The following is a 26,416-nucleotide window of genomic DNA, read 5'->3' as shown; positions in this document are numbered from 1 at the left end:
AGTGCCACAAACTGATAGTGCTTGTTTTTGAATGCAAAGCGGAGATAACATTAATGAGGAGGCCAAATCGGTACATGTAGGCACGCATCTTTGATATCCAAAGACATCAGCAGTTGACCCTGTTCCATCCCCCGAATTACAGACCTCAACGTTTCCATCTTGAAGCGTATTGAACGAATGAATTTGTTGAGACTCTTGAGATCGAGTACTGGCCTGAGGCCCCCCATCCTTCTTTGGGACTGTAAACAGGTTGGAGTAAAAACCTGAGAATCTCTCCGTGTAGGGTACTGGAATTATAACTCCGGTTCTCTCCATCTTGTCTATACACTGTAGAAAGGCTTTTGCCTTCTGGGGATTGTGGGGTACTCTGGACATGAGAAATCTCCTGGCTGGAACAGTTGTGAAGTCTAGATGGTATCCTTCTGTCACAATTTCTTTGACCCATGCCTCCGTAGAATGCCGAGTCCATTCCTCCCGGAATCTAAGTAACTTGCCCCCTATCCAGTCCAACGATTCCGGAGGGAGTGCCCCGTCAGACTGACGTGGGCTTCTCTCCTGAGGGCTTGTTGTGAGGTCTATTGGTCTTCCAGGTTGGCCGACCTTTATCGTTGGATTTAGGTCGAAAATGAGATCTTTGTGGGGAACTGTTTCGTCTTGTATATCTGCCGCTTTGGCCACGAAAATTTTTTCCCTTTCTATGTGAAGAGGCCGCTCTGCTTTTGACCTGTGGTAGGAAGGTGCTCTTGCCCCCTGTTGCCTGCGAGATGATCTTTTCCAGCTCTTCTCCAAATAGTCGTTGACCTTTAAAGTTGTGACTTTTAAAGTTAGTGACTTCTTGGAACTAAGGTCCGCAGACCAATTTTTGAGCCACAGTGTTCTGCGCGCTGCTATGGATAATGCTGAAGTGCGCGCCGTAATTTGAGATGTATCCAGAGTGGTATCGCAAAGATAACTAGAAGCCTCCGCTATGGCTTGAGCAGAAGTTAACAATTCTTGTCTGGACGTTCCATTCTGAATGTCTTTAATTAGGGCCTCTGACCATGCTTGAATAGCTCTTGACACCCATGCTGATGCCAAACAGGGACGCAACGTCTATCTGAAGGATCTTTGAATGCTGCCGAGTCAGTGACTGGAAGAGTGGTGGACTTTGAAAGTCTAGACACTGGAGCATCTACTGCCGGTGGGTTAGACCATTTTTCCACCAATTCCTTTGGGAATGGATATGACTTTGAAAATTTCTTGGTTGCTTGAAATTTATGTTCGGGGGAATTCCACTCATCCTGAATCAAACTCTGCAATTGCTCATTTTCTGGAAAGCATACTGATGATTTATGCTGTCTTTTAAATAGGGTAGGTGCGTTATCCGTCTGTTTGGGCTTCTGTGAAATATTCAGTACCTCAAGCACCCCCTTGATAATATTGTCTACATCGTGCAAATTTTCACGGTCTCTGCCCTCATCCTGATAGTCTTCCTCATCCATAGAAGAAGACCCAGAAGAAGCAATTTCACCTTCGGAGTGGAATAACTCACTCAGGAGATGACTCATCGGACCTAGTAGGGTTGACATCATCATCTTTTGTGTCATCTAACCGTTTGCGTTTAGCACTGGATTTGTGACTGAGTCTAACTAGAGCCATTCCTAGGTTGTCTGCAATGGCAGGTAACCCCTGTAGAGATGCTAGGGATTGGGACAATTGAACAGCCCATAGAGGGGGCGGAGGTTCAACTGGAACTCTGGAGTTTGGCTCCTCTGTGTCACTTCTAGGAGAATTTTCCACTTGTGCCGGTGGGATACTCCCTGAGGCGCTGGCTGCCCCCTGCCCCTGCGTGCAAGACCTGCACAGCGACTCCCCCTGGCCCCCTGAAAACTTTAGCTGACAATTAGTACAAGCAAGGTACCTCACCTGTGCTGAAGCAGGGACCTTCCCCCCAGACCTCGTGAATATTCCCACTGGCCTACCTTCTGCCATGTTTTAGAAGTAGGTATAGTGTGTGGGGTATCGCCAGAAGGTCACAGAGACTGAATTTCTCTTTGAAGAACCTCTGTAGTGTGCCTGTTCGTTGCGCTGCAACAGACCTGCTGTAAAATGGCCGCCTGGAACGCACGTATGCGTTCCAATACGTGCGTGCATGCGCACCAGTGCTTTACTTCGCGCCGAAAGAAGATGGCCGCCGGAGGATCAGGAGGTGGAACGCACATGCGTTCCACTCTCACGCGATCCCAGACTCAGCGCAAGGCAGGCTGCACAACCGGCGCTTCCAGCCCTTCACACAGCGCACGGTCCATGCGCCTAACACTCAGAGGCTGGAGACTGCGGCCAGCACCCCAGAGAGGCAGCGTCAGCGGAGGTCAGGGGGGGGGGGTAATGGGGGGGAAACCAAAAGTTAGGCAACGTTCCTTTTTACAGGCATAATGCCACTTACCCTTCCCCCCACACCGGCTAGACCCTCTGCACTGGTTTCTGCAGCACAGGCAACGTCTAGGTGGTCTGTATAGCTTCAGGCTAGATAATGACCCCGGTGTGTTGCACCTCGTAGGGGGCTGCCTATATAAAAAGCAGGTAACCCTGCTTTTTTGGCCTCACCCCGGGAATCAGACAGAGCTGAACGTAGCGTCAAACGCAGATCCAACCTCCCGGTAGCAGGACACTTAAAAAACTGAATAGGAATGTACAGTGTGAGGGGTAAAGCCCGATGGCCACGCCCCTTAATTACTATTCAAGTGTCCTGCCTCCTGGAGGATGGAGCTTAACCCCATCGGTCCCTGTGTCCCCCTAAGACGACAGAGAAAAAAAGATATTAGTGCTTACTGCCAGATGTATAAACATTTTTTAAATGGGACATGGATGTATTCGTCTTTGCTGAAGGGGCAAAATACAGGTATTGGAACAGTTAGGTAGTGTACTAGTACCCCAAATCAGCACAGCAGAGAGCTTAAAACCTGCTCTCAAGAGAGTTTTGGCATACTGCTTCTAATTCAAGACTGGGTCAAATTAATAGGCATTAAAAATATGTTCTATATATTATTTTCATAAGCACTCCGTTATGAACTTCTAATAGGTCATTGTTTATTTTTGCACTTACTAATGCCTGTTCTAAACCTAATGGAATCCAGAATGTTAGAGGCTGATGTATTTATTAATGCTTAATATTTTTCAATTAGTGCTGAATAAATGTCTAAATGCTTAAGGGCCCTAACACATGGGGTGCTTCATCAACAAGCTGGGAAATCTCCTCTCCTGCGGACATAGAATTGCCTGACAATACCTGCCCCTTCACTTGCATTGGAATCACTGCGGTGATCAATGGGGATTGCCTGAAATGTGGAAAGAGGCATTTTTGGCCCAGGAACTTCCCAGTGTTTAGAATCATTTAATAACCTGGGCTGGTGTTGCAGTTATCAGAAAAAGGGTATCAGCCCAAGTACTATTGTGCAAGCACCACAGAGCAATCTTCTTCCAGTTCTTTTAGGTAGGTGTGCATGCGCAGTAGAATGAAAAGGCTTTTTTTTTTTTCACTCTACTGTGCATGCGTCGGCCCAGGGCAATAGAAGAAAGAAGAATATTGCTCCACTGTATTTGCATAGAAGTAACCTGTCTTGGAGCAGTTTTCTGCTAATAGGAGCACCAGGGTATCAGGTAATCTGTTAAAATGACTGGGGATGTTCAATATTTGGCAACCCCCAGTAATTTTAACTTTCCTTCTCCTTTAATTCCTCCTTCCAGTTTCCAGTGTAAATAAAACACTTTCTGACAACAGAGCCACTTTAACTTGATAAGCAATACACTTTATTTATGCAAATTCCTCAGTTATTATTAGAAGCAAATTGTTATTGGACATTTTTGTTTTCTAGTTAGTTTGGGTGTCAGTTACCTCTGCTCAGTGCCTGTATTACTTTCCTCTGCTGTGGTGTGGGGAGTAGTGGAAGATTCCCCGAGACTGATCAGGTCACTGGCTGTAGTGTTTGATTGCACTTTATGCTCTGATGAATCTGCCATTACCCGGACGTTACTGCCATGAAGACTGTCTCCTGAGTTGCTTGGTTTGAGAAAAAAGCTGAAGCAAAGGAATGTGCTTATTGAAATAGTGCTGTATGGAGATTAGATGTCATTTTCATATTTTATTATATAAGCCAGCAAGTTCAGGCCCAGATCATGAATATTGAGACTACTGAACTTGTTGGCTGGTACAGTAAGTATATAAAACACAGTTTCTAGCCATATATATTTTTAGGCTTTAGTTCCCCTTTATGACAATTATGGGAGAGCAAAGAAAAGATAATACAAACAACCAATGAACAAACTTTTTCATCTGTTTTTTTAAGGTCTTGATGCAAATAATGACATAATACATTCAGAAAAGCAGTATTACCCATGAATTAAATAGAACACTGAGCCCTCCTTATACTTCTTGGAAACGTTTCTCAACAAATAAGTATTACTTTAGGAATAATTATATGTATAAATAAAGATCATCATTTTTATAACATCAGATCTGGTCTGTATTGTAGACATTATACGAAAGAAGCCGTATGGCTAGAGATCTGATTTGTTTTTTCCACATTTGGAACTGCTGAGGTTTGGTTACAGAAAAAACGGAGTTCTAATATTCTACACAGAGCATACACAAACCAGATTTCTATTTGGCTGCCAATTAATTATCTTCATGATTAGGTATACAGTTGGTTTACCTGCTGCTATGGTCTAGCACTTGTGCATGTAACAAAAAGTAAAAAATACATACCTCGCAGTTCCACGAAGGTCTTTAAACTCAATATTTAGAAGAGGTAAAAAGGGGTTTTTACAGAAGGGACACGTGGTATTTAAGTTTGAGTCATCAGCAGTCCATCCAGCCATTATCTCTTCATCATATACAAGTGCATCACAAACTCTGCATTGAGAGCAGCTGGACATCAAGACCTGTGAAACAAAGATGCAAGTGTGAACTAAAAGGTTTCGTTTCAAATAGTAACACAATATTGCTTATAAGTAAACACCTAGCCAAGAAATAATAGCATAATTGCCACAATCAGAGATACTGAATGCCAAAAACAAAATCTTTATGTAAACAATTCAAAGTAGTGATATATTATATTGACACCTTATTAAAATACATTTAATATCCATGTTCAATGAAATATAAATCACTTCATTGAGATTCATTGAGATCTGGCATAGTGCCGAGAGACTGGCGAATTGCTAATGTGGTGCCTCTATTCAAAAAAGGATCCCTTTCTCAGTCTCAAAACTATAGGGCAGTTAGTCTGACGTCAGTGGTAGGAAAGATTTTGAATGGTTAATAAAGGATAAGATACTGGACTTCATAGCAAATCACATTACTATGAGTTTGTGCCAGCATGGTTTTATGCGTAATAGATCTTGCCAGACTAACTTAATTTATTTTTATGAGAATGTAAGTAGAGACCTCAATTCTGGGATGGCAGTGGATGCGATTTACTTAGGCTTTGCTAAAGCATTTGATACAGTGCCACACAAAAGGTTACTGGTTAAATTAAGGAATGTTGGCCTGGAACATAGTATTTGTACCTGGATAGAGAACTGGCTAAAAGATAGACTACAAAGAGTGGTGGTAAATGGAACATTTTCTAATTGGACCAGTGTTGTTAGTGGAGTACCGCAGGGCTCTGTACTAGGTCCCTTGCTTTTCAACTTGTTTATTAATGACCTGGAGGTGGGCATTGAAAGTACTGTTTCTATTTTTGCAGATGATACTAAATTGTGCAGAACTATAGGTTCCATGCAGGATGCTGCCACTTTGCAGAGTGATTTGTTGATTTGAAAACTGGGCAGCAAACTGGAAAATGAGGTTCAATGTTGATAAATGCAAGGTTATGCACTTTGGCAAAAATAATATAAATGCAAGTTATACACTAAATGGCAGTGTGTTGGGCGTTTCCTTAAATGAGAAGGATCTAGGGGTCTTTGTAGATAACACGTTGTCTAATTCTGGGCAGTGTCATTCTGTGGCTACTAAAGCAAATAAAGTACTGTCTTGCATAAAAAAGGGCATTAACTCAAGGGATGAAAACATAATTATGCCTCTTTATAGGTCCCTGGTAAGGCCTCATCTGGAGTATGCAGTGCAGTTTTGGACTCCAGTCCTTATGAGGGATATAAATGAGCTGGAGAGAGTGCAGAGACGTGCAACTCAATTGATTAGAGGGACGGAAGAGTTAAATTATGAGGGTAGACTGTCAAGGTTGGGGTTGTTTTCTCTGGAAAAGAGGTGCTTGCGAGGGGACATGATTACACTTTACAAGTACATTAGAGGACATTATAGACAAATAGCAGGGGACCTTTTTACCCATAAAGTGGATCACCGTACCAGAGGCCACCCCTTTAGACTAGAAGAAAAGAACTTTCATTTGACGCAACGTAGGGGGTTCTTCACAGTCAGGACAGTGAGGTTGTGGAATGCACTGCCGGGTGATGTTGTGATGGCTGATTCAGTTAATGCCTTTAAGAATGGCTTGGATGATTTTTTGGACAGACATAATATCAAAGGCTATTGTGATACTAAGCTCTATACTTAGTATAGATATGGGTATATAGAATGTAATTAAAAGTAGGGAGGGGTGTGTGTATGGATGCTGGGTTTTCATTTGGAGGGGTTGAACTTGATGGACTTTGTCTTTTTTCAACCTAATTTAACTATGTAAATATATACTATGTAACTTCCTTCACACAACAGCTATATAAGACACACAAATCATTGGCTTTGATGATATATTTGACACTTGTATTTTCGACACCCGTCGCTGCCTGTCACAGACATAAATGTGTGATGGAGACTGGCAGATATTGGCCCAAAATTTGTGTTTTTATTTGTCAAAAGTCATCTGTCACCTCAATGGCAGGCAGCCTGAGTAGCAACATGCATTTCCCCACCAATGGAAATCTGTCGGTGGAGCAAACACCTGGTGTGCCATGAGGCTAATTTTAGCAGCAGGCTATGCTATATGTGATTTTCCTCATACAGTAACTGCTTCCAATTATATATGAACTGCAGGACTTGAGGAACTGATATCCATGTTGAAACGTGAAGTTTTTGATCATACCCCCTTTTCCTTTCTTTTTTTACAATATTATGGGAAATAAGCAGCAGCAATTATACACTTATTGTTGCTGCCAGTTTAATAGTATAGTATAACAGACATTTTTTATTTCCCGGACATTTTTTACAGTAAATATTGGAGAGTACATAATTGCTTGTAGGAGTTTAGGATCACATGGTGTGAGACTTAAAAAAAAAACAAAAAAAAAAACGGTGGCGGTATATCTTTATTAATCAAGGTTCCAAGTGTTAAAGTAGCCACCGAATCCACTATTTTGGATTTGGCCGAATCCTTCGCGAAAGATTTGGCCGAATATCGAATCCATATATGCAAATTAGGGATGGGAAGGGGAATTTTTTTTTACTTCCTTGTTTTGTGACAAAAAGTCACATGATTTCCCTCCCACCCCTAATTTGCATATGCAAATCCTGCTGAAAAAGGCTGAATCCTGGATTTGGTGAATCCCTACAAGAAATGTGAGGACTTGGAGCCGAGGCAAAGTAAATTTGGGACTGATATCAACTTACCTAATGTTTATTGATTTCCTTATGTTAGATAGAAACGTTTTGTGCTCATTGCATGTGCTGTCCAACTGGAGGCCCATGACTCCCCCTTGTGTGAGCCCCCCCCCCCCCACATGAAAGTCTGCCTGCTGGGACTACTTTCCTTGTGTAAACTTTAAAAGGCATCAGAACTGAGATTACCAGACCCCTGCATTGTTGAAACCTCAAATTCAGACTGTAATCTGTAATCAGATTGAAAGTGCCCACATTGTTCACCTGTTCACACCTCATACAAACTGCTGAAGGGGCACCAGCATTGTGTCACTGTATGTAGCACAGTATGAAGTGTTCATTAGAGTGGTCCTGGTACGTTTTCTTGTTTCCTGCCTTCCCTATGCTCCCTGTTTGTGCCCTACATTACCTGTGGGACGTGAGCTTGGTAGGGTTTGTGCTGGGGGTATGTTTGCTATTTGGAAATAACAGGATTTTTGTTACTCACCGTTAAATCTGTTTCTCTGTAGTCGAAAGGGGGACACAGGGACCGATGGGGTTAAGCTCCATCCTCCAGGAGGCAGGACACTTGAAGAAATTAAAGGGGCGTGGCCAACGGGCTTTACCCCTCACACTGTACATTCCTATTCAGTTTGTTCCAAAGCTGCTAACGTAAGTATTAAAACTATAAACAGACAGAAAGTAAACCAAGGAACTATTCAAACGTGACCAAGCGGTCACCAGCTCGCCGAGGCGGGAAGCCCTGTGTCCCCCTTTCGACTACAGAGAAACAGATTTAACGGTGAGTAACAAAAATCCTGTTTTCTCTGTCGTCTTAGGGGGACACAGGGACCGATGGGGACTTAACAAAGCAGTCCCAACAACAGCAGGGTGGGAGCGAGCTGTATATACATATATGAATTTATTTGATTACGGATTGCAACACCATCCGTCCAAGAGAAGCTTCGGCGGAAGAATATGTGTCGACTTTGTAAAATTTGGCAAATGTATGAGTAGAGGACCAGGTAGCCGCCTTACAGATTTGCTCTAAGGAAGCTGAGTTACGCCATGCCCAGGAAGCACCCACCGCTCTGGTAGAGTGAGCCCTGAGTCCCTCTGGAGGAGGTCTTCCTTTTGCAGAATAAGCTTGCTTAATCGATTCTCTGATCCATCTAGACAAGACCGACTTAGAAGCTGGCTGACCCCTGCGGGGACCAGATGGAAGAACGAACAGAGCTGGGGATTTCCGAAAGGATTTGGAACGATCAATATACCATCGCAATGCTCTGACAACATCTAACTTGTGTAGTCGGCGTTCCTTATCATTCTTCGGATCTGGACAGAGAGAAGGAACTACGATTTCTTGGTTCACATGAAAGGCAGAAACAACCTTGGGCAAGAACGTCGGTACCGTTCCGAGAACAGCTTTATCTTTATGGAATATCAAGTATGGAGGTTCACATGAAAGGGCGCTAAGTTCCGATACTCTTCTAGTAGATGAAATTGCCACCAGAAAAACCACCTTATAAGTAATCCATGTATCAGAGACTGAACTTAATGGTTCAAACGGTGGATCGAGCAATGCTTCCAGCACTAGATTGAGGTCCCAGCCTGCCACGGGTGGGCGGAATGGTGGCATGATGTGTGCCACTCCTTGCAGAAACATGCGTATAATATCTTCATTCGCTAGGCGAGATTGAAAGAGGATTGACAGAGCCGACACTTGAACCTTTAAGGAGCTAAGCTTGAGGCCCATTTTTAATCCTTGTTGCAGAAAAGAAAGTATTCGTGGTAACTGTAGTTCAAGGAAAGGAAAGTCTGACTCCTTACACCAATTGTAGTACGAGTGCCAAACTCTGTGGTAAGACCTGGACGAAGATGCTTTTCTAGCCTTCAACATGGTAGGTATGACCTCTTCAGCTAATCCTTGGCTCTTCCAGATGGAAATCTCAACAGCCATCCCGTCAAAGAGAACAGTCCGGGGTTGTGGTGTGTTATGGGCCCCTGCTGCAGAAGATCTGGTCTGGACTCCAGCCGAACTGGCTGAGCGATTGACATTTCCCGTAGATCGGTGAACCACGTTCTCCGAGGCCAGTATGGTGCTACCACAATTACCGTCAATTGAGATTGTTTGATCTTTTTGAGCACTCTCGGTAGCATAGGAAGTGGAGGGAATACATAAGCTAGATTGAAATTCCAGTGCTGGGTCATGGCATCCACCCCCAGTGCCAACGGATCCCTGTAGCGGGCGAAAAACCTTGTTAATTTTCGGTTGCTTCTGGAAGCCATTAGGTCTATGCTGGGAATGCCCCATTGATTCGTGAGTTGTTCGAACACTTCTGGGTGTAGTTCCCATTCCCCTGGATCCAGATGATTTCGACTGAGGAAGTCTGCCTTTGTATTGGATATTCCCGGAATGTGAATTGCAGATAGCTGTACTGAATTGATCTCTGCCCAGTGTAGAATTTGTCTTGCTTCCGTCAGTGCTGCCCGACTTCTCGTGCCTCCCTGACGGTTTATGTACGCTACCGTTGTAGCGTTGTCGCTTTGAATGCGTATTGGTTTTTCTGCGAGTTGTCTCGTCCATTGAGCTAGGGCTAGCTTTACTGCTCTTAGTTCTAGGATATTTATCGATAGTCTGGATTCCTCGGGAGACCATAGACCTTGTGCTGACTGATTGTAGCAAGTCGTACCCCATCCCTGAAGACTGGCATCCGTTGATATCACAACCCAGTTCGGAGTTGCCCAGGATTGACCTACTGCTAGGTTCTTCGGACTCAGCCACCACCGCAATGCTTTCTTTGTCGGTTGTGATAATGAAAGGAGTCGAGATAGCGGACCCCCTTTCCATGAAGCAAGAATGCTTGCTTGAAGCGGTCGAAGGTGTATTTGTGCGAAAGGTACCGCCTCGATGGCCGACACCATCGTCCCTAAAACTTGCATTGCCCTGTGCACCGTTATCCATTGGCTGGATAAGAGTGACCGCACCTGATCCCTGATCCTGATCTGTTTTTCTGCGGGTAGACTTACAGTCTGCGAAATCGTGTTGAATTCCAGGCCCAGAAACAACATGTTGTGGCTGGGGTGGGGATTGGACTTCGACCAGTTGATGGTCCATCCGAAGTCCTGTAACAACTGTACCGCCTTCTGTAAATCCTCCTTGGCCCTCATCTCTGATCTGGCCTTCAGGAGGAGATCGTCCAAGTAGGGGGTCACTGAAATCCCTTGTAGCCTCAACGTGGCCGCTGTTACAGCCATTAACTTCGTGAACACTCTGGGGGCGGACGATAGTCCGAACGGAAGCGCCACGAACTGATAGTGCTTGTTTTTGAATGCGAATCGGAGATAACATTGATGAGGAGGCCAAATCGGTACATGTAGGTAGGCATCTTTGATGTCTAAGGACATCATCAGTTGACCCTGTTCCATCCCCCGAATTACAGACCTCAACGTTTCCATCTTGAAGCGTATCGACCGAATGAATTTGTTGAGACCCTTGAGATCTAGTACTGGTCGTAGTCCCCCATCCTTCTTTGGTACTGTAAACAGGTTGGAGTAAAACCCTGAGAATCTCTCCGTGTAGGGTACTGGAACTACAACTCCGGATCTCTCCATCTTGTCTATACACTGTAGAAAGGCTTTTGCCTTCTGGGGGTTGTGGGGTACTCTGGACATGAGGAACCTCCTGGGTGGAACAGTTGTGAAGTCTAGATGATATCCTTCCGTCACAATTTCTTTGACCCAAGCATCCGTAGAATGCCGGGTCCATTCCTCCCGGAATCGAAGTAACTTGCCCCCTATCCAGTCCAACGATTCCGGAGGGAGTGCCCCGTCAGACTGACGTGGGCTTATCTCCTGAGGGCTTGTTGTGAGGTCTATTGGTCTTCCAGGTTGGCTGACCTTTATCGTTGGATTTAGGTCGAAAGTGAGATCTTTGAGGGGAACTGTTACGTCTTGTATATCTGCCGCTGTGGCCACGAAAAATTTCCCCTTTCTATGTGAAGCGGCCGCTCTGCTTTTGGCTTGTGGTAGGAAAGTGCTCTTGCCCCCTGTTGCTTGCGAGATGATCTTTTCCAGCTCTTCTCCAAAAAGACGTTGACCTTTAAAGGGCAGTGAAGTTAGTGACTTTTTGGAACTAAGGTCCGCAGACCAATTTTTGAGCCACAGTGTTCTGCGTGCTGCAATGGATAAAGCTGAAGTGCGCGCCGTAATTTGAGATGTATCCAAAGTGGTATCACAGAGATAACTAGAGGCCTCAGCTATGGCTTGAGCAGAGGTTAACAATTCTTGTCTGGACGTTCCATTCTGAATGTCCTTAATTAGGCCCTCAGACCATGCTTGAATAGCTCTGGACACCCATGCTGATGCCAAACAGGGACGCAACGTCGACCCTGCAGAGGTGTAAACTGCCCTTAGAAAACCTTCGAGCCTTCTGTCCGAAGGGTCTTTGAATGCTGCCGAGTCAGTGACTGGAAGAGTGGTGGATTTTGAAAGTCTAGACACTGGAGCATCTACTGCCGGTGGGTTAGACCATTTTTCCACCAATTCCTTTGGGAATGGATATGACTGAGAATTTTTTGGTAGCTTGAAATTTATGTTCGGGGGAATTCCACTCCTCCTGAATCAAACTCTGTAATTGCTCATTTTCTGGAAAGCATACTGTTGATTTATGCTGTCTTTTAAATAGCGTAGGTGCGTTATCAGTCTGTTTGGGCTTTTGAGAAATATTCAGTACCTCAAGCACGCCCTTGATAATATTGTCTACATCGTGTAAATTTTCACGGTCTCTGCCCTCATCCTGATAGTCTTCCTCACCCATAGAAGAAGCCCCAGAAGAATCAATTTCACCTTCAGAATGAAATAATTGTCGCTCAGGAGATGACTCATCAGATCTAGTAGAATTGACATCATCATCTTTTGTGTCATCTGACCGTTTGCGTTTAGTACTGGATTTGTGACTAAGTCTGACTAGAGCCTTTCCTAGGTTGTCTGCAATGGCAGGTAACCCCTGTAGAGATGCTAGGGATTGGGACAATTGAACAGCCCATAGAGGGGGCGGAGGTTCAACTGGAACTCTAGGATTTGGTTCCTCTGTGTCACTTCTAGGAGAATTTTCCACTTGTGCCGGTGGAATACTCCCTGAGGCGCTGGCTGCACCCTGCCCCTGAGTGCAAGACCTGCACAGCGACTCCCCCTGGCCCCCTGAGAACTTATTCTGACAATTTGTACAAGCAAGGTATCTCACCTGTGCTGAAGTAGGGACCTTCCCCCCCGACCTCGTGAATATTCCCACTGGCCTACCTTCTGCCATGTTATATATGAAGGTATAGTGTGTGGGGTATCGCCAGAAGATCACAGATAGTGTTTCTCTTGGAGAGCCTGTCAGTAGCGTGCTTATCGTTGCGCTGTATGCTATAAAATGGCCGCCTGGAACGCATGTATGCGTTCCAATACGTGCGCGCATGCGCACCAGCGCTTTAATTCGCGCCGAAAAAAGATGACCACCGGAGAATCAGAAGGTGGAACGCATATGCGTTCCACTCTCAGGCGCTCCCGGCTCAGCGCAAGTAACTGCAGCGCTTCCATCCTCTCACACAGAAGACGGACCATGCGCCCAACACACACAGGCTATAGAGCGGATACTGTGGCCAGCACCCCAGAAGGGCAGCGTCGGTGGAGGTCAGGGGGGGAGGTGGAGGGGGGGGGGCAATGGGGGGGAAACCAAGGTTAGGCAACGTTCCTGTTAACAGGTAAAATGCCACTTACCTTTCCCCCCACACCGGCTAGACCCTCTGCACTGGTTTCTGCAGTACAGGCAACGTCTAGGTGGTCTGTATAGCTTTATGCTAGAGAATGACCCCGGTGTGTATCACCACGTAGGGGGCTGCCTATACAAAAAACAGGTAACCCTGCTTTTTCGGCCTCACCCCGGGTATCAGACAGAGCTGAACGTAGCGTCAAACGCAGATCCAGCCTCCCGGTAGCAGGACACTTAAAAAACTGAATAGGAATGTACAGTGTGAGGGGTAAAGCCCGTTGGCCACGCCCCTTTAATTACTTCAAGTGTCCTGCCTCCTGGAGGATGGAGCTTAACCCCATCGGTCCCTGTGTCCCCCTAAGACGACAGAGAAAGTTGCTTACTCATATGCTGGGGGGGGGGGGGGCATGCTGTGTTATCCACAGGGGATGAGGAGGCATTTAGGCATAATTTAAATAATAAAATTCCGGCCCTCAGTACCACAGAAGTTGGACAGCGTTGCTTTAATGTAACAGGTAAACACATAGTATACACTATTGATGCTTTAGATTTTTAAGAAACAAACTGGTGATTGACATTGGTTGTAACCAATTATATTTTGCCTTTATGAGTAGAGTGCCTTTTTATGCAGGCCATTTACTGATGATGTCACTGCCGAAGAAGCCTTGGGTATGGGCAATAGGTGTGGGGTTATGGTGCTTAACTAATGTGTTTCCTGTTCTGCTGCAATATTACTCTTACCATCTTATTGAGACATATATCATGATAATGACTTTTTAATTTTTATTTTACTGTTCTATTTCTTAAAGGGGAATGTGAAAGCTTTACTTATGGCAACTGGTACTGCCTTAGTGCATGGAATACATGGTATATGTATCCTTGCTTAGGCTCTGTTATAGTAAACAGACATTGCTATGGTATTTTCCCTGGTAAAATAAACTCCCTATTTGAGAGTTATCAGTTTTATGCTGTCTCTCTATATTGGATTGGCTCTGAGCAGGGCTGGTTGGGGCACATTTCTGGTCTGGATGCAGATACCTGGTTTTTATTTGTTTTTATATTAACTGCCAATGTTTGTGGTTACTCTGGTAATTTTTGTGTATTTGTGGTTGTTATTCATATTTAATAAAATGCATAATGTGTAAGTTCTTCTACTAAGTCATCTTTTTTCTTTATTGTAACAGCCATTTGCTACTGTTCGCATATAATTAGTATTGCTAACCTATATAAACTTGCACAGAAGAATATTTAGTTTCTTATAGAGACAAGTTATCCATGGATTAAAAATACTTTAAGGATGAACTCACCTCCATTGCCCAGTTCTGAAATATGCTCGACAAGCTGGTACTATGAGAGGATCCCTGCTCTGATTTTTCAGACTCTAGAACCCTTGATGCTTTCCCCTGGACAGATTCATCTATAATCAAACAAAGGGAAGATGTCTATTTATATATTTCCATACAGCCAAGCTGTGGGCTAGGCCATTTCCTGATTACCCACATCTGCTCAGCAATTTACATCCTACTAATTTCTCATAATAAAAAGAAATCACTGCATAATGATGCAACCAATGGACATTCATTTTTCATTCATGATATTTGCAGTATTAGAGGAGTTGTTCAACTATATGTTAGCTTTTAGTATAATGTACAGAAAGATATTTGGAGACAATTTGCAATTGGTTTTCATTTTTTATTATTTGTGTTTTAAATTTTATTTATCAGCTCTCCAGTTTGCACTTTCTGGTTGCTAGGGTCTAAAATAGCCTAGCAACCATGCATAGATTTGAATAAGAGACTAATATGAATAGTCTAGGGACTGAATTGTAAAGTGAGTAATAAAAAGTAAAAATAGCAATACATTTGTAGCTTTACAGAGCATTTGTTGTTTAGATTGGATCACCGATCTCCCGTTCAAAAGGCAAATAATTAAAAAACTATAAAAAAATAAATAATGACGACTAAATGAAAGGTTGCTTAGAACTGGCCTTTCTATAACATACTAAAAGTTGACTTAAAGGTGAATCACACCTTTAAGTCTTTCAAGGCATGTTAATCAAAAGGGGTTTAGCACTTCTCATACTTGCTTTCCAGAATTAGTACATCCTTTCCAGAATTAGACATACTTAAATAGCTGTGCTTGTTTGTATCTCCACTGCTGCTACTGCCTAGGCTGGTGTTACTCTGTGTCAGCTCATTGCCAGGAAGCCCATTTGAAGCCATCTTGAAGGAAAGATTGTCACCTGGCTCTTCAGGTCTTAAAGGAAATTTAGACTGACCTCTCTGACCCGGACTTTCTTCCTAACAAATAAAGAAACAATTTCACGCAACAAAAATAAATAAATAATTATGGCATTAAAAAAAAAAAAAAAAACTGGTTGACCAAGGATTTGGTCACAATACCCCTTTAATTGACTGTGTTCTAACTAAAAAAATCATATTAAAAAATAGCATTGGTTAAAATAAGTCTTTTTTTTTATATTTTTGACAGAAAAAACCCAAAGTCAAACTTAATATTAAACACAAGAGTGAAACCCGGAGTAAAGATTATGAAAAAAACAAAAACTTTAATGACCTAAAACTACAGTTGCTATCGGTCTGGTTACTATGTAAACTATTTGGGGCATAACTGATATTCAATTTGTTTCATAAACTCAGTTATAATATAGTTAATAGTTAATTTAAAATGTTCAAAATAATACATTTAAATTGCTGCAGGACATTGATCGATACAAATTCATTGGACAACGGTTTCATACTCGCCTCATCATCAGAGTAGCTATAAGCTGATGCCACAGCCCCCCAAACTTTACTTGCTACAGTGGCTGCCTGCTTCATGCTCGATTTCAGCACATCAATTTTAGGTCCTGTCAGAAGATTGTCGAATTTTAGCCCAGGAAAGGAGTTGACCATTGATCCCAAAGAGCCATGTGGGGAGCTACGGACAAGGGCAGTGAGTGAAACTGATCGTTCCTTTTGGTTGCGTAGGTGATGCTTTGGACTGCTAGTAAAAGTCTTAGATCTGGATACAGAGTTCTTCTGGTTTTCACTTTGCACTTCTGATGGAGGAAATGAGTCGACTGGTAAGCTAGAGCGCCGCTCCAGGCCAGCTTGGCTGTGGTTTCCAGATCCTGACTCCTGTCCTCCTAGCTCCATACTTGAAGACTTGGTGCCAAGAGGACTTTTCAGGTTCATGTAGCTTTCAATCTCATCTGCCAGATTACGTGCCACAACAGGGGAAATGTGCTTTTCCTCAGATGGTGATGGCTCTTTTTCCACCGTCTGTGAAGCCAGTAAAGAGAGAGGGTCAAGGCCCTTCTGCACTCCTTCTCTTTCTACTGCTTTGGTTAGACCATAGAAACTATGCCTTTTATTTAGATCATTTTTAAGTTTAGGAGTTTCCCTGAGAGCAATACAGTCTTCCACTGTGCTTAACACAGAGTCTCCACCATCCACCATGCTTTCCTCTTTCACCGTATCCAACTGGTCAGACGGCCCTTGCAGTCGCGAGACTGTTATCTCCTCGGTGGCTTTCTCAGGTTCCTTATCAGATGTCTGATAGACAGAATGTTCATCTATACCTTCAAAGCAGAATTCGTTCTTGGCTTGCAGAGGTGGTGGTGGTGTTTTTGAAAACGCAGCAGTAAGTATTTTTGCATCTGCTCCCATCTTTATGGCCATTTCATTAGTGGCCAAGTCAAGACTGACTTTCTTTAGCAGCATGCCAGCTCGGCTTTCTGCACTAAAACTACAGCTTCGCTCTGCAAACATTTTCTGCCTCTTCTGAGCTCTCTCGTTGAACTTCTTGCTTTGACCTTCAGTGGAAAACACGTGGTCTTCCACAACATCCAAAACTGGGGATAACGGTCCTGTTCCACCTCCTGCAAATGGTTAATTAATCAGTAAAGCAAAATAAAAGAAAAAAAGACTTTTGGTTTGAACGACAAACATGCAGATAAGATTACTCACCGGTACTGCTTCTCCTTCCCGTGCTATCAAAAATGCCAGAAGGAACTTTAACAATGCTACTTCCACAAGGAGGGGATTCAGGAGGACTTGGAGCCTCAGAGGTTGTATGTACTTTTTCAGGATGGCTTCCACTGCTAGATACTATAGCATGAAATAAAATTTCTCTCAATCACATGCTTTACAATACACTCTAAAGGCAAAATCACACTATAAACTTAAAGGGGTGGTTCACCTTCAAATAACTAGTTGTTTTCAGATAGATCACCAGAAATAACGACTTTTTACAATTACTTTCTATTTTCTATGTGTGACCGTTTTTCTAATATTGAAGTGTAAAGTGGCATTTTCACCTTCTGAAGCAGCTCTGGGAGGGGGGGTCGCCGACCCTTTAAACTGTTCTAAATTGATACATTTAGTTGATACATTTCTTATCTTTGTCCCTGCTGAGCAGAATCTTGGTTTCATTACAGGCAGCTGTTAGAATTGATACAATAGTTGCAAATAGTCCAGAGATGCTGCTGAGAAATGTATCAACTAAATGTTGCAAAATTGTAGCAGTTTAGAGTCTGCACCTGAATTACCCTATAATGGAAAGTAACTGAAAAAAGTCTTTATTTCTGGGGAACAATCTGAAAACAACTGAAAAAAAGTGTTTGGAAGGTGAACAACCCCTTTAATAGCAAAAAAACAAACAAAAAAAAAAAGTACAATTTCACTGCTCAGATCACCAGCAGTAAGCACAGGTTATACATTTTCACCTGTTGGATCTGTAGAGGAAGGTGCAGGCTCATCACAGTCCTGTGTGTGCTTCTGCTTTACTTTACCATTGGTTTCTGCATTGTATTTCTGATCAGTACCACCCTGAGCACCATCTGTCTCGACTTTGTCTTTGGAGTCACTATTAGATGGACTCTCTGAAAAAGAAAATGCACTCATTTTTATTCTGTAAATCTTACCACAGCCATACAAAACAATGCAGATGGTTTCAGAGCAACAGCTCACTATTCACCAGTGTTCCAATTGGTACCTAATATTGTGTCTACAAGAGGCCCATGAAGAGAGACAGTTAAGAGTGGTGTGGCACTTCACATTAAGAAAAAAAATATGAGGCTGTCCAATACCTGCAAATAAAATAATTTTGCATGCAAGTTATTTTTTTATATGAGAAAGGGTTTCATACCCTAACCCTAATGTAAGGCATGGCACTTTCTCTGGCAGCAGGATAACATCTAATACGGCATTTGCCTCTTGCTATTGACTAAAATGCCATTAGCCTGTAAGTGTACACAGGGTGGCCCAAAATGCACAACCAAACTATTTACAGGCTAAAAATCCATCCTGTAAGTGCAAGGGCATGCAAGTGCCATTGAAATAAAAAGAATGAGATATCAGCAGTACTTGGGGTCTAACATTAAACCTAGGTGTGTGTAGAGATTCATGAATCACATTTTTAGTTTCCACTTAAAGGAATAAACAGTAACATCAACAACATGCTCTGCACTGTGGCAACTGGTGTGTTTGCTTCAGAAACTCTACTATAGTTTATATACAGCTGCTGCTGTTTAGTCATGGGGTTAGCCATTCAAAGTTGAAAAATGAGAGGCATATTTTTTGATTTTCCTATTTCTTCAAGTAATAAATTATTGTATTCTGTTATCTGGCATGTAATCATGGGCCCTACAGCCTAAATGGAACTTGAATGGCAGCTCCCTTAACTAAAGCTGGCTATACACAATATATTCCCACATTGAGCTGGGCGATATTGGGCTTATTTGTTCACTTCGCCCTTGAGCCAAATCGAATCACGATCATGGAAATGCAGCCTGCTGGGACAAAGGGCATCCACAAGTCCACAGTCCTTACCACTACAGGATTTTTTATACCTGCCTGATTGATATCTGGCCAAGAGGTCAGGCAGGCCTATCAGCATGGCAAAACCTTACATTTTTGGTATCCCCAGAATAACAAAAAAATCATATTAGAAAAAATAAGGAAGGTGGCCACTAGGGTAACTATAGCAAGATTATGAATCTCACCATGTAATCAGTTTAACTAATAAAACCCATATTAAATTTGATATGCATATAAAAAAAAACCCACCATTGCATTAGATAAAGGACAGATAAAATTAGAGATAAACAAATAAGAGAAACTACAAACACACACACACTACAGGAAGGCCATCTCCCATAGAAGACTCGCTTTTGGGGGAGCACATCATTCTCTACTTTCTTCCAAAAGACATGGTGCATAAATAAATTTAGATCTATTTAGGTCTTCAGTCTATAAAAGGGTCTCCTTCAATTCTGGACATCTAAACGTTTGAATGCTTTCGCAGTGATCATCCAATTCTAGTGATATGCGGGTCAGGAAAACTTTAACCTGCACCTTACCCTAACCCGGCAAAATATTGCCATTGTAGGACCCACACTAGATTCATATCCATGTCATCTCGTCCTGTACGCTACTTCTGTACATGTCTCTGGCTCCAAGACACCTAATTTGTGGAAGCAATGGAGGAGTGTACTTCCCCAGTCTGACCTGCACCCAACCCTCACTGCGGGTTCCAGGTCAACCCGCACATGCAAGGGGTTAACCACCAGTGTGCATAAGCAACAGGCATACCAAGAAATAAAACTTGAGATTGGGCAGGGATACATAGCAGGCATCCATAGGCCCACTGTCATTCGTCGCCGACGTCACCTCCCTTTTATTCAATCAAATTTTCATCATCGGGAACAAAGCAATGGGTATTGACGCACAGGAAATTATAGAAACTATTTTATCTCCTGTGCCTTCCCAATGTTTCTGAAAAAATGTGGGTGTGGTTGGGCAGCATGCCGCCCCCTAAAATTCTGCTACTCTAGGCCCGGGCCTTGGTGACCTCTGCACAAATCCGGGCCTGCAGGGATAGGTGACCTTTAGTTGTGGGTGTGTGAAGTATTTTAAAGCCAAAGCAGGGGTGCAAAATTCACCTTGGAGACCAGTGACTGACCAAAGAGCTTTATAAATATGTCTACATTTCTAAACATTAGAGATAAAAACAATTTATTACTACCATTAGTGTTCCTGTAAAAGCCTGATATTTATTATTACTTAATATTAAGCTGAAAACACAGGATGAAACCTATAATTTCTATAACTGAAGTATATTACTGCAGTAAGGACTTAGTTCATGTTACATGCACACCACATATTTAAATAGAAAAGTAAGAAGTGTTAAAAACCATATGCATAGATTAGAAGTCAGAGGGTTATAAACTAAGAATCAGTCACTTCAGTGTTTATCAATGACCCATCTTAAGTAACTACGCCTAGTGTGCCATTAACTTTAGATCCTAATCTCCAAAACATATAACTATACATAAAACGGATTATTTAAGCGAGTAAGTCAAATTTTCGTGCTAGGAGCCCACAGAAATAAGCATGTGATGTGAGAAGTGAAATTACAGGTTAGCAGCCCATCACAAATACCTGTGCTAGAATGGTTATCAGTGGAATCAATTCTGATTAGATCACGCACAAAGAGAGTGTGCTCCCCAGAGTTAGAATCGTTACAATTATCCACTCTTTGATGGCTCACAGCCTCCCCATCATTTGCATGTGCAGCACTTGGAAGAGCTGGGGGAGATGAGACAGGTTATCATGGGAATAAAACAACTTGCTTAAGGTACTGCAATCTCTAGTTAAAAAACAGCGCATGAAAATCAGTCTTGTAAGTGGGTTTGGTAGCTGCAGAAAGAAAGCAACACGAGTCCTAAGCTCTGCACATGAAAGGACATGTGGCAAGGTACTTATAAAATTATTTTTATATAATAAAAACTTCAAACAAAATAACACTGACAAATGTTAATTTAAAGACAAGAAAAATGATATCCACTGGAGGTGTAGCAATTTGTTAGGCACCCCACAGTGAAAACATGAATTAACTGAAGATGGTGGTGCTCAATGGTTAAAAGGTAAGGATCTGTATTTAACGGAGAGCGCCTAGCCTATAGTCCACCTTATTGTGAGAACAGGTATTTAATCCGTTATCCAAAAAGCTCCAGATTACAGAAAGGCCATCTCCCATAGATTTAATTTTATCCAATTAATCCAATTTTTATGATTTCCTTTTTCTCTGTAATAACAAAACAGTACCTTGTACTTGATTCAAACTAAATTAGTCTATTGGGTTTATTTAACATTTACATGATATTCTAGTAGAATTAAGGTATGAAGATCCAAATTACAAGATAAAAAAGATAACAGGTCCCATACCTGTACTACTTTCCATATTACAAAGTTGCTTTATGGTTTTCGGTTAACGTTTCCATTAATAGGTGCAGTTATACAGAGAAGGTCTTTTATATTACATAGAATACATTTTACAAGAAATAAAAATATAAAAATGTCCCATCAAATAATTAAACACTAGCCTTGTAAGAAAAGGGACATTTTAAATCATTGGCACCATGGAAAAAGTGCAAACTACCCCTTTATCCATAAGCTATACATTGTATATACACTGTGGAGATCTTGTGAAAAACAGATGGAAGCATCACACAATATTTGGCTTTCTCCAGCTAATTAATGATCACATTACCTGATGCTGAAGAGACCTCGGAAGTTAAATGTGACTTCTTTGTTGCCCTTCGGAACTGAGCCAAACCAAACACCACATTACGCACTTTTGTCCACAGGAAGTTTCCACTGCGACTACTGCTTGGCCAAGGGCTGACCAACACAACCTGAGCCACAAAGAACAATCATGTCTTTTTAGATTCATTCTCAGAAGAGAGATTGATAGATAATGTCATGTAATAAGTTGCTAAAATAAATATAAATACAGAGGAAAGGGTTTCCAGCATCACTAAAACAAAAGAAGCTTATCCTGTTTATTGTGTCTAATAACCATACCTTATTATAGTAACCATAGGTGATTGCATTTGGCTGTATCCCAGCGTTTTTCATCTCAAACAATACTCTCACTGCCAGAGCAGGGTTCTCCCAAATGCCACACAGCTGCATTACCACTCTGTAGCACACCTAAGCAAGAAAAAAAAATGGTAAGAGTTTGCCAATATGTTCTTTTGCAGAAATAAAATTCAGGTGTAAAAATGATATGGGTAAAGCTTTATTCTACTATTAAATCTAAGCATTAAAAAAATATCAGGTTCCGTACAGGTTCAATATACAAGATTTTATACTGTATTTTTGTAGAGTCAAATCTATATATTTTAATGATATATGCAAGAATATGCAATGCAATTTGTTTTTACCATTTTTATAATTTATAGTAAAAGAAATTCTAGATGTGCCTCAGCCAGCTTGATTTGCATGAAAACAGCAGGGGTGTTCATATTTCACTGAGCCTTCTTACCTTTAAATGAAAACTTAACACCTTGTTACGAATGACCCATACTACAGTAGGTATTTTCTAGCAATTTATTGCTTGTGGGACCAGTTTTTTTCTACCGGCAACAAAATAGCAACATTGCCTTAAAGGTCGTCATTTTTTTTTCATACATATGATCCCAATAAAAATCAGTTACAAGATCACATCATATAAATGCATATATCCTCATATATACTTTATATATAGATACACGGATACTACCAAATATAAACATTTATTACACTTCTGTTAACTTTATCTGAAATTAATTTCATAAATGTAATTTCTGAAACTGTAAAATGTGATATGTCAGACCAATACAATTGTGAATGCGAGAGAGAGTGTTAAAGGGGTTGTTGACCTTTTAGTATGTTACTGAATGGCCAATTCTAAGCAACTTTTCATTTGGTCTCCATTATTTTTTTTTTTTAGTTTTAAATTTTTTGCCTTCTTCTTTCCAGTTTTCCTATGGTAGTCACTGACCCTATAAAAAAAACAAATGCTCTGAACAGCTAGAAATTTATTGTTATTGCTAGTTTTTGTTACTCTATCTTTCTATAAAATTCCTTGCCTATTCATATTCCAGTCTCTTATTCAAATCAGTGTATGGTTGCTAGGGTAATTAGGACCCTAGCAACCAGACTGAAATGGCAAATGGGAGAGCTGCTGAATAAAAAGCTAAATTACTCAAAAAACACAAATAATAAAATCTATTGCAAATTGTCTCAGAATATCACCCTCTACATACTAAAAGTAAACTCAAGGTGAAGAACCCCTTTAAGTGGATATTTAAAATGTATTTAATGATGGAGGAACTATGTATTTATACGGTCTGATCTTGTAACTGATGAAATATATTGATATAATGTGTTAATATAGCAGCTGTACTTCATAAGTACTCACCTCATCCAATGGATCTACATCAGTTTTCCTCATCTTTACCAACACATCATAAGCCTTTTGAAGTGAACGTGCTTTTGAATGCGACACCTTGATGTAAACAGGCAGGCAAACAAACCACAAGCTAAAGCACTGGCTGAAGAGACATTTGGCCCAAGTAGGATCATTGCTATAATATTTTCTAGCTAACTTGTGAGCTGTTTTGATTTCCTGAAAAAAAATGACATTTCTTTAAAATACGTATTTTTTAAACATATTACAAAAAAAAGTTGGTCACACATAAAAGCACCATGTAATTTGATTGGCTAAAGTCCTCAAAAACCATAGAGATTTTTATCTCTATGACAGATATACTCAGTTAAGCTGGCCATAGATGTAAAGATTTTTAAAAGATCCAATCGTTATCGTGAGACGATTATCTCAAAATGATCGTTTAAGTGTACAATGTGTCCATCAACTAAAAAGACCATTTCAGGCGATATTGCCAGCAAAACTGATAGGTAGCTGCCTGCTTGGCCCTGCAAACATAGATAGATAGATTGGCACTGGGACCAATAAAGATTTTTTAACCTGGCCGATCAATTTTCTGACAGATGTCGGATGTAAAATCACAAGAGTTACGATCGTTCGAATCCCACTAACTTCGCGATAATTTGACAGATTGGTCAAAAAAAAACTTTCTGGGCAACAACCCTTTCAGTTTCACAAACAGCCTTGAAAGGACCAGTTTATACACTCCAGCCAAACAATTTCAGACTTTTCTTATAATATGTGCCTATTCTTTCTCAGCCTTCTCTATCAACACTTACCCTTCTTAGACCCATCAATATATATGTGGTGTGTTCTTGTATTTTTTATAAAGTACTGCTCACATACTCAGCACTGTACATTTAAAACAAAATAATAAATACCAGACAGTAGAACAATTAATAATAGTATATATACAATTATGTTCAAAGTTAAATAAGAGATACAAGATGAAGATCATAAAGATCACTCGTAAAGCTACATATGTATATAAAGCCATTTATATACTGGTCGAGATGAAGGATTTATCGGCTTAAATGATGCAGTGCCCTCCTGGACCCATGCTGTCATGAGAAAGAAAGCTTCCTTGCCTTTAGTTAATGATACCAAGCAACTATTAGCCATGCAAGTATCCTTGTTTTTACAAAGTAAAAATATCATAAACAACATTAATGGTCATCTAAATATACTATACCTGTTTTGTCCTTTTAGCAATAAATGTGGGGCTGCTTGCTGCTCGGCTACCTTTAGCACTTCCATTGAAAGAAAGGTACTGATCACGTGTTCGGTCAAAAAGAGCATAGTCTAGTCTTGGAAAGCTTTTGTAGCTAGTTGTGAGGAAAAAATATATATAAAATGTTATTTGACCTTACAGAAATATATTCATTCAAATAATATTTCCAAGTTACTAAAAAAAACAAAAACAAGGCAACTCTTGCAAGTGATTGTAAAGAGTTTCCCCTGAGGAAAAAATTAGAGCATCCCCAGGGATGATCAACATTTCTTACATATACTACAATTCCGAGACTAAAGAAAAACAGTTAAGCTGGCCATAAAAGAGATGAATCTGCTTGCCAACTGCACCATACCAGCCCATACATTGTCAAAAGCAAAGGTCTTCCTAACTGGCATCTGGTCAGAGTTCACAGCATGAGGCCTTGATTGCAGCAGTTCTCTAAAGCACTCCCAATGGGACTAGATGGCTCTCACAGGAGAAAGGTGATCAACAATTAAATCTACACCCTCTGAAGAATACCAGTATTTTTTTAACAAATGCAGAGGATTTTTATACATATACAATACACAAAAGCCATTAATATCTTGTTAATGAGTTCTGATGTGATTTCTGTCACATGACGCACTGAAACGTGTGTTTATAATAAATAAAGTACTCCCAGTTGCAAAATATGAGGATATTAGAAATTACCTCAGAGTTCCATGACCTGTATAAAAACACTCGGCCTCGTGTTTTTATGTGGTCATGAAACTCCTTGGTAACTTATAATATCCTTTTATTTTACAAGAAGGGGTACTTTATTCACTTTATATTTTACATATTAAGATAGTTGAGATGTTTTATTAATACACTTCCCTCTACCTTTCTCCTGCTGCAAATAAGTGCAATACTAACAGGAGCAATTCTCTTAGATTAAGGAGCATCATTTAATTGTACCAGCATTGTACCAGCATTCCGCAGTGATCTGGAATACTGTGCTGCCAAATAGCTTTATTTTATACTTTTATACTTATAGTTACGTTAGGCTGAAGATTCCAAAGTGATGTGTGGCTCCTACCTATATTTTGGGTGAGGATCAGGTCCATCTTCAGGCAGAGGCTCAGGTGGCATTATAAACACTGTGTGCTCGCTCTTCTGAGAGTCATCTAGCTCAATCAGACGAGTGTCTTCTGGGAACTCCAGATCCCCCTAGACAGCAATAGTCACTCAAAATATTAGAGAGAAAATCCAATGAAATGAAAAGGAAGTTGGATCTCAGAAGATGAGACAGAAATAGCATTTACTAATCTCTATCCGTCCTTGCTGAAGTAAGAAAATGAAAGTTATAGGAAGTAAAAGAGACTCGCATGACAGCAACCTCTCACTGCTAATTGATCCTTCACCATTCAACCATATATTGAGAGAGCAGATGAATGTAAGGTTAATGGCTCATAGAGCTGTTTCAAGTGCTTTTAAGTAGCCCAAAAACACATTGTTAAAGTACCTGAAACATCCCCAATGGATTTACATTGCAATCATATAACAAGTGTTTTTGCTTGCACTTGTCAGGTAGTAGTTGCCTGAAGAAGCATCAATACAT

The 26,416-nt window shown here is 41.2% G+C and overlaps 1 protein-coding gene across 5 annotated transcripts in view; it reads right to left on the bottom strand.

Annotated features, from left to right (window-relative positions):
* The window catches only part of dennd4c.L (DENN domain containing 4C L homeolog), a 73,970-nt gene that overhangs the window by 9,482 nt on the left and 38,072 nt on the right, over positions 1–26,416 (bottom strand). For 4 of the 5 annotated variants that reach the window (XM_018257394.2, XM_018257414.2, XM_018257405.2 and 1 more), the window contains exons 15-27: positions 25,895–26,025; positions 24,796–24,928; positions 23,577–23,783; positions 22,196–22,324; positions 21,882–22,026; positions 20,771–20,917; positions 18,055–18,210; positions 17,297–17,437; positions 16,091–17,208; positions 15,454–15,628; positions 14,636–14,745; positions 4,745–4,920; positions 3,875–4,057 (exon numbers count right to left, since the gene is read on the bottom strand). In XM_018257394.2, coding sequence (XP_018112883.2) covers positions 3,875–4,057; positions 4,745–4,920; positions 14,636–14,745; positions 15,454–15,628; positions 16,091–17,208; positions 17,297–17,437; positions 18,055–18,210; positions 20,771–20,917; positions 21,882–22,026; positions 22,196–22,324; positions 23,577–23,783; positions 24,796–24,928; positions 25,895–26,025 — 2,951 coding nt within the window. The remainder of the gene's footprint in view (positions 1–3,874; positions 4,058–4,744; positions 4,921–14,635; positions 14,746–15,453; positions 15,629–16,090; positions 17,209–17,296; positions 17,438–18,054; positions 18,211–20,770; positions 20,918–21,881; positions 22,027–22,195; positions 22,325–23,576; positions 23,784–24,795; positions 24,929–25,894; positions 26,026–26,416) is intronic. The other variant, XM_018257432.2, reaches the window with a different exon arrangement.

Source organism: Xenopus laevis, chromosome 1L, assembly GCF_017654675.1.
Source record: "Xenopus laevis strain J_2021 chromosome 1L, Xenopus_laevis_v10.1, whole genome shotgun sequence".
NCBI lineage: Eukaryota > Metazoa > Chordata > Amphibia > Anura > Pipidae > Xenopus > Xenopus laevis.
This window is presented reverse-complemented; position numbering and strand designations above follow the sequence as displayed.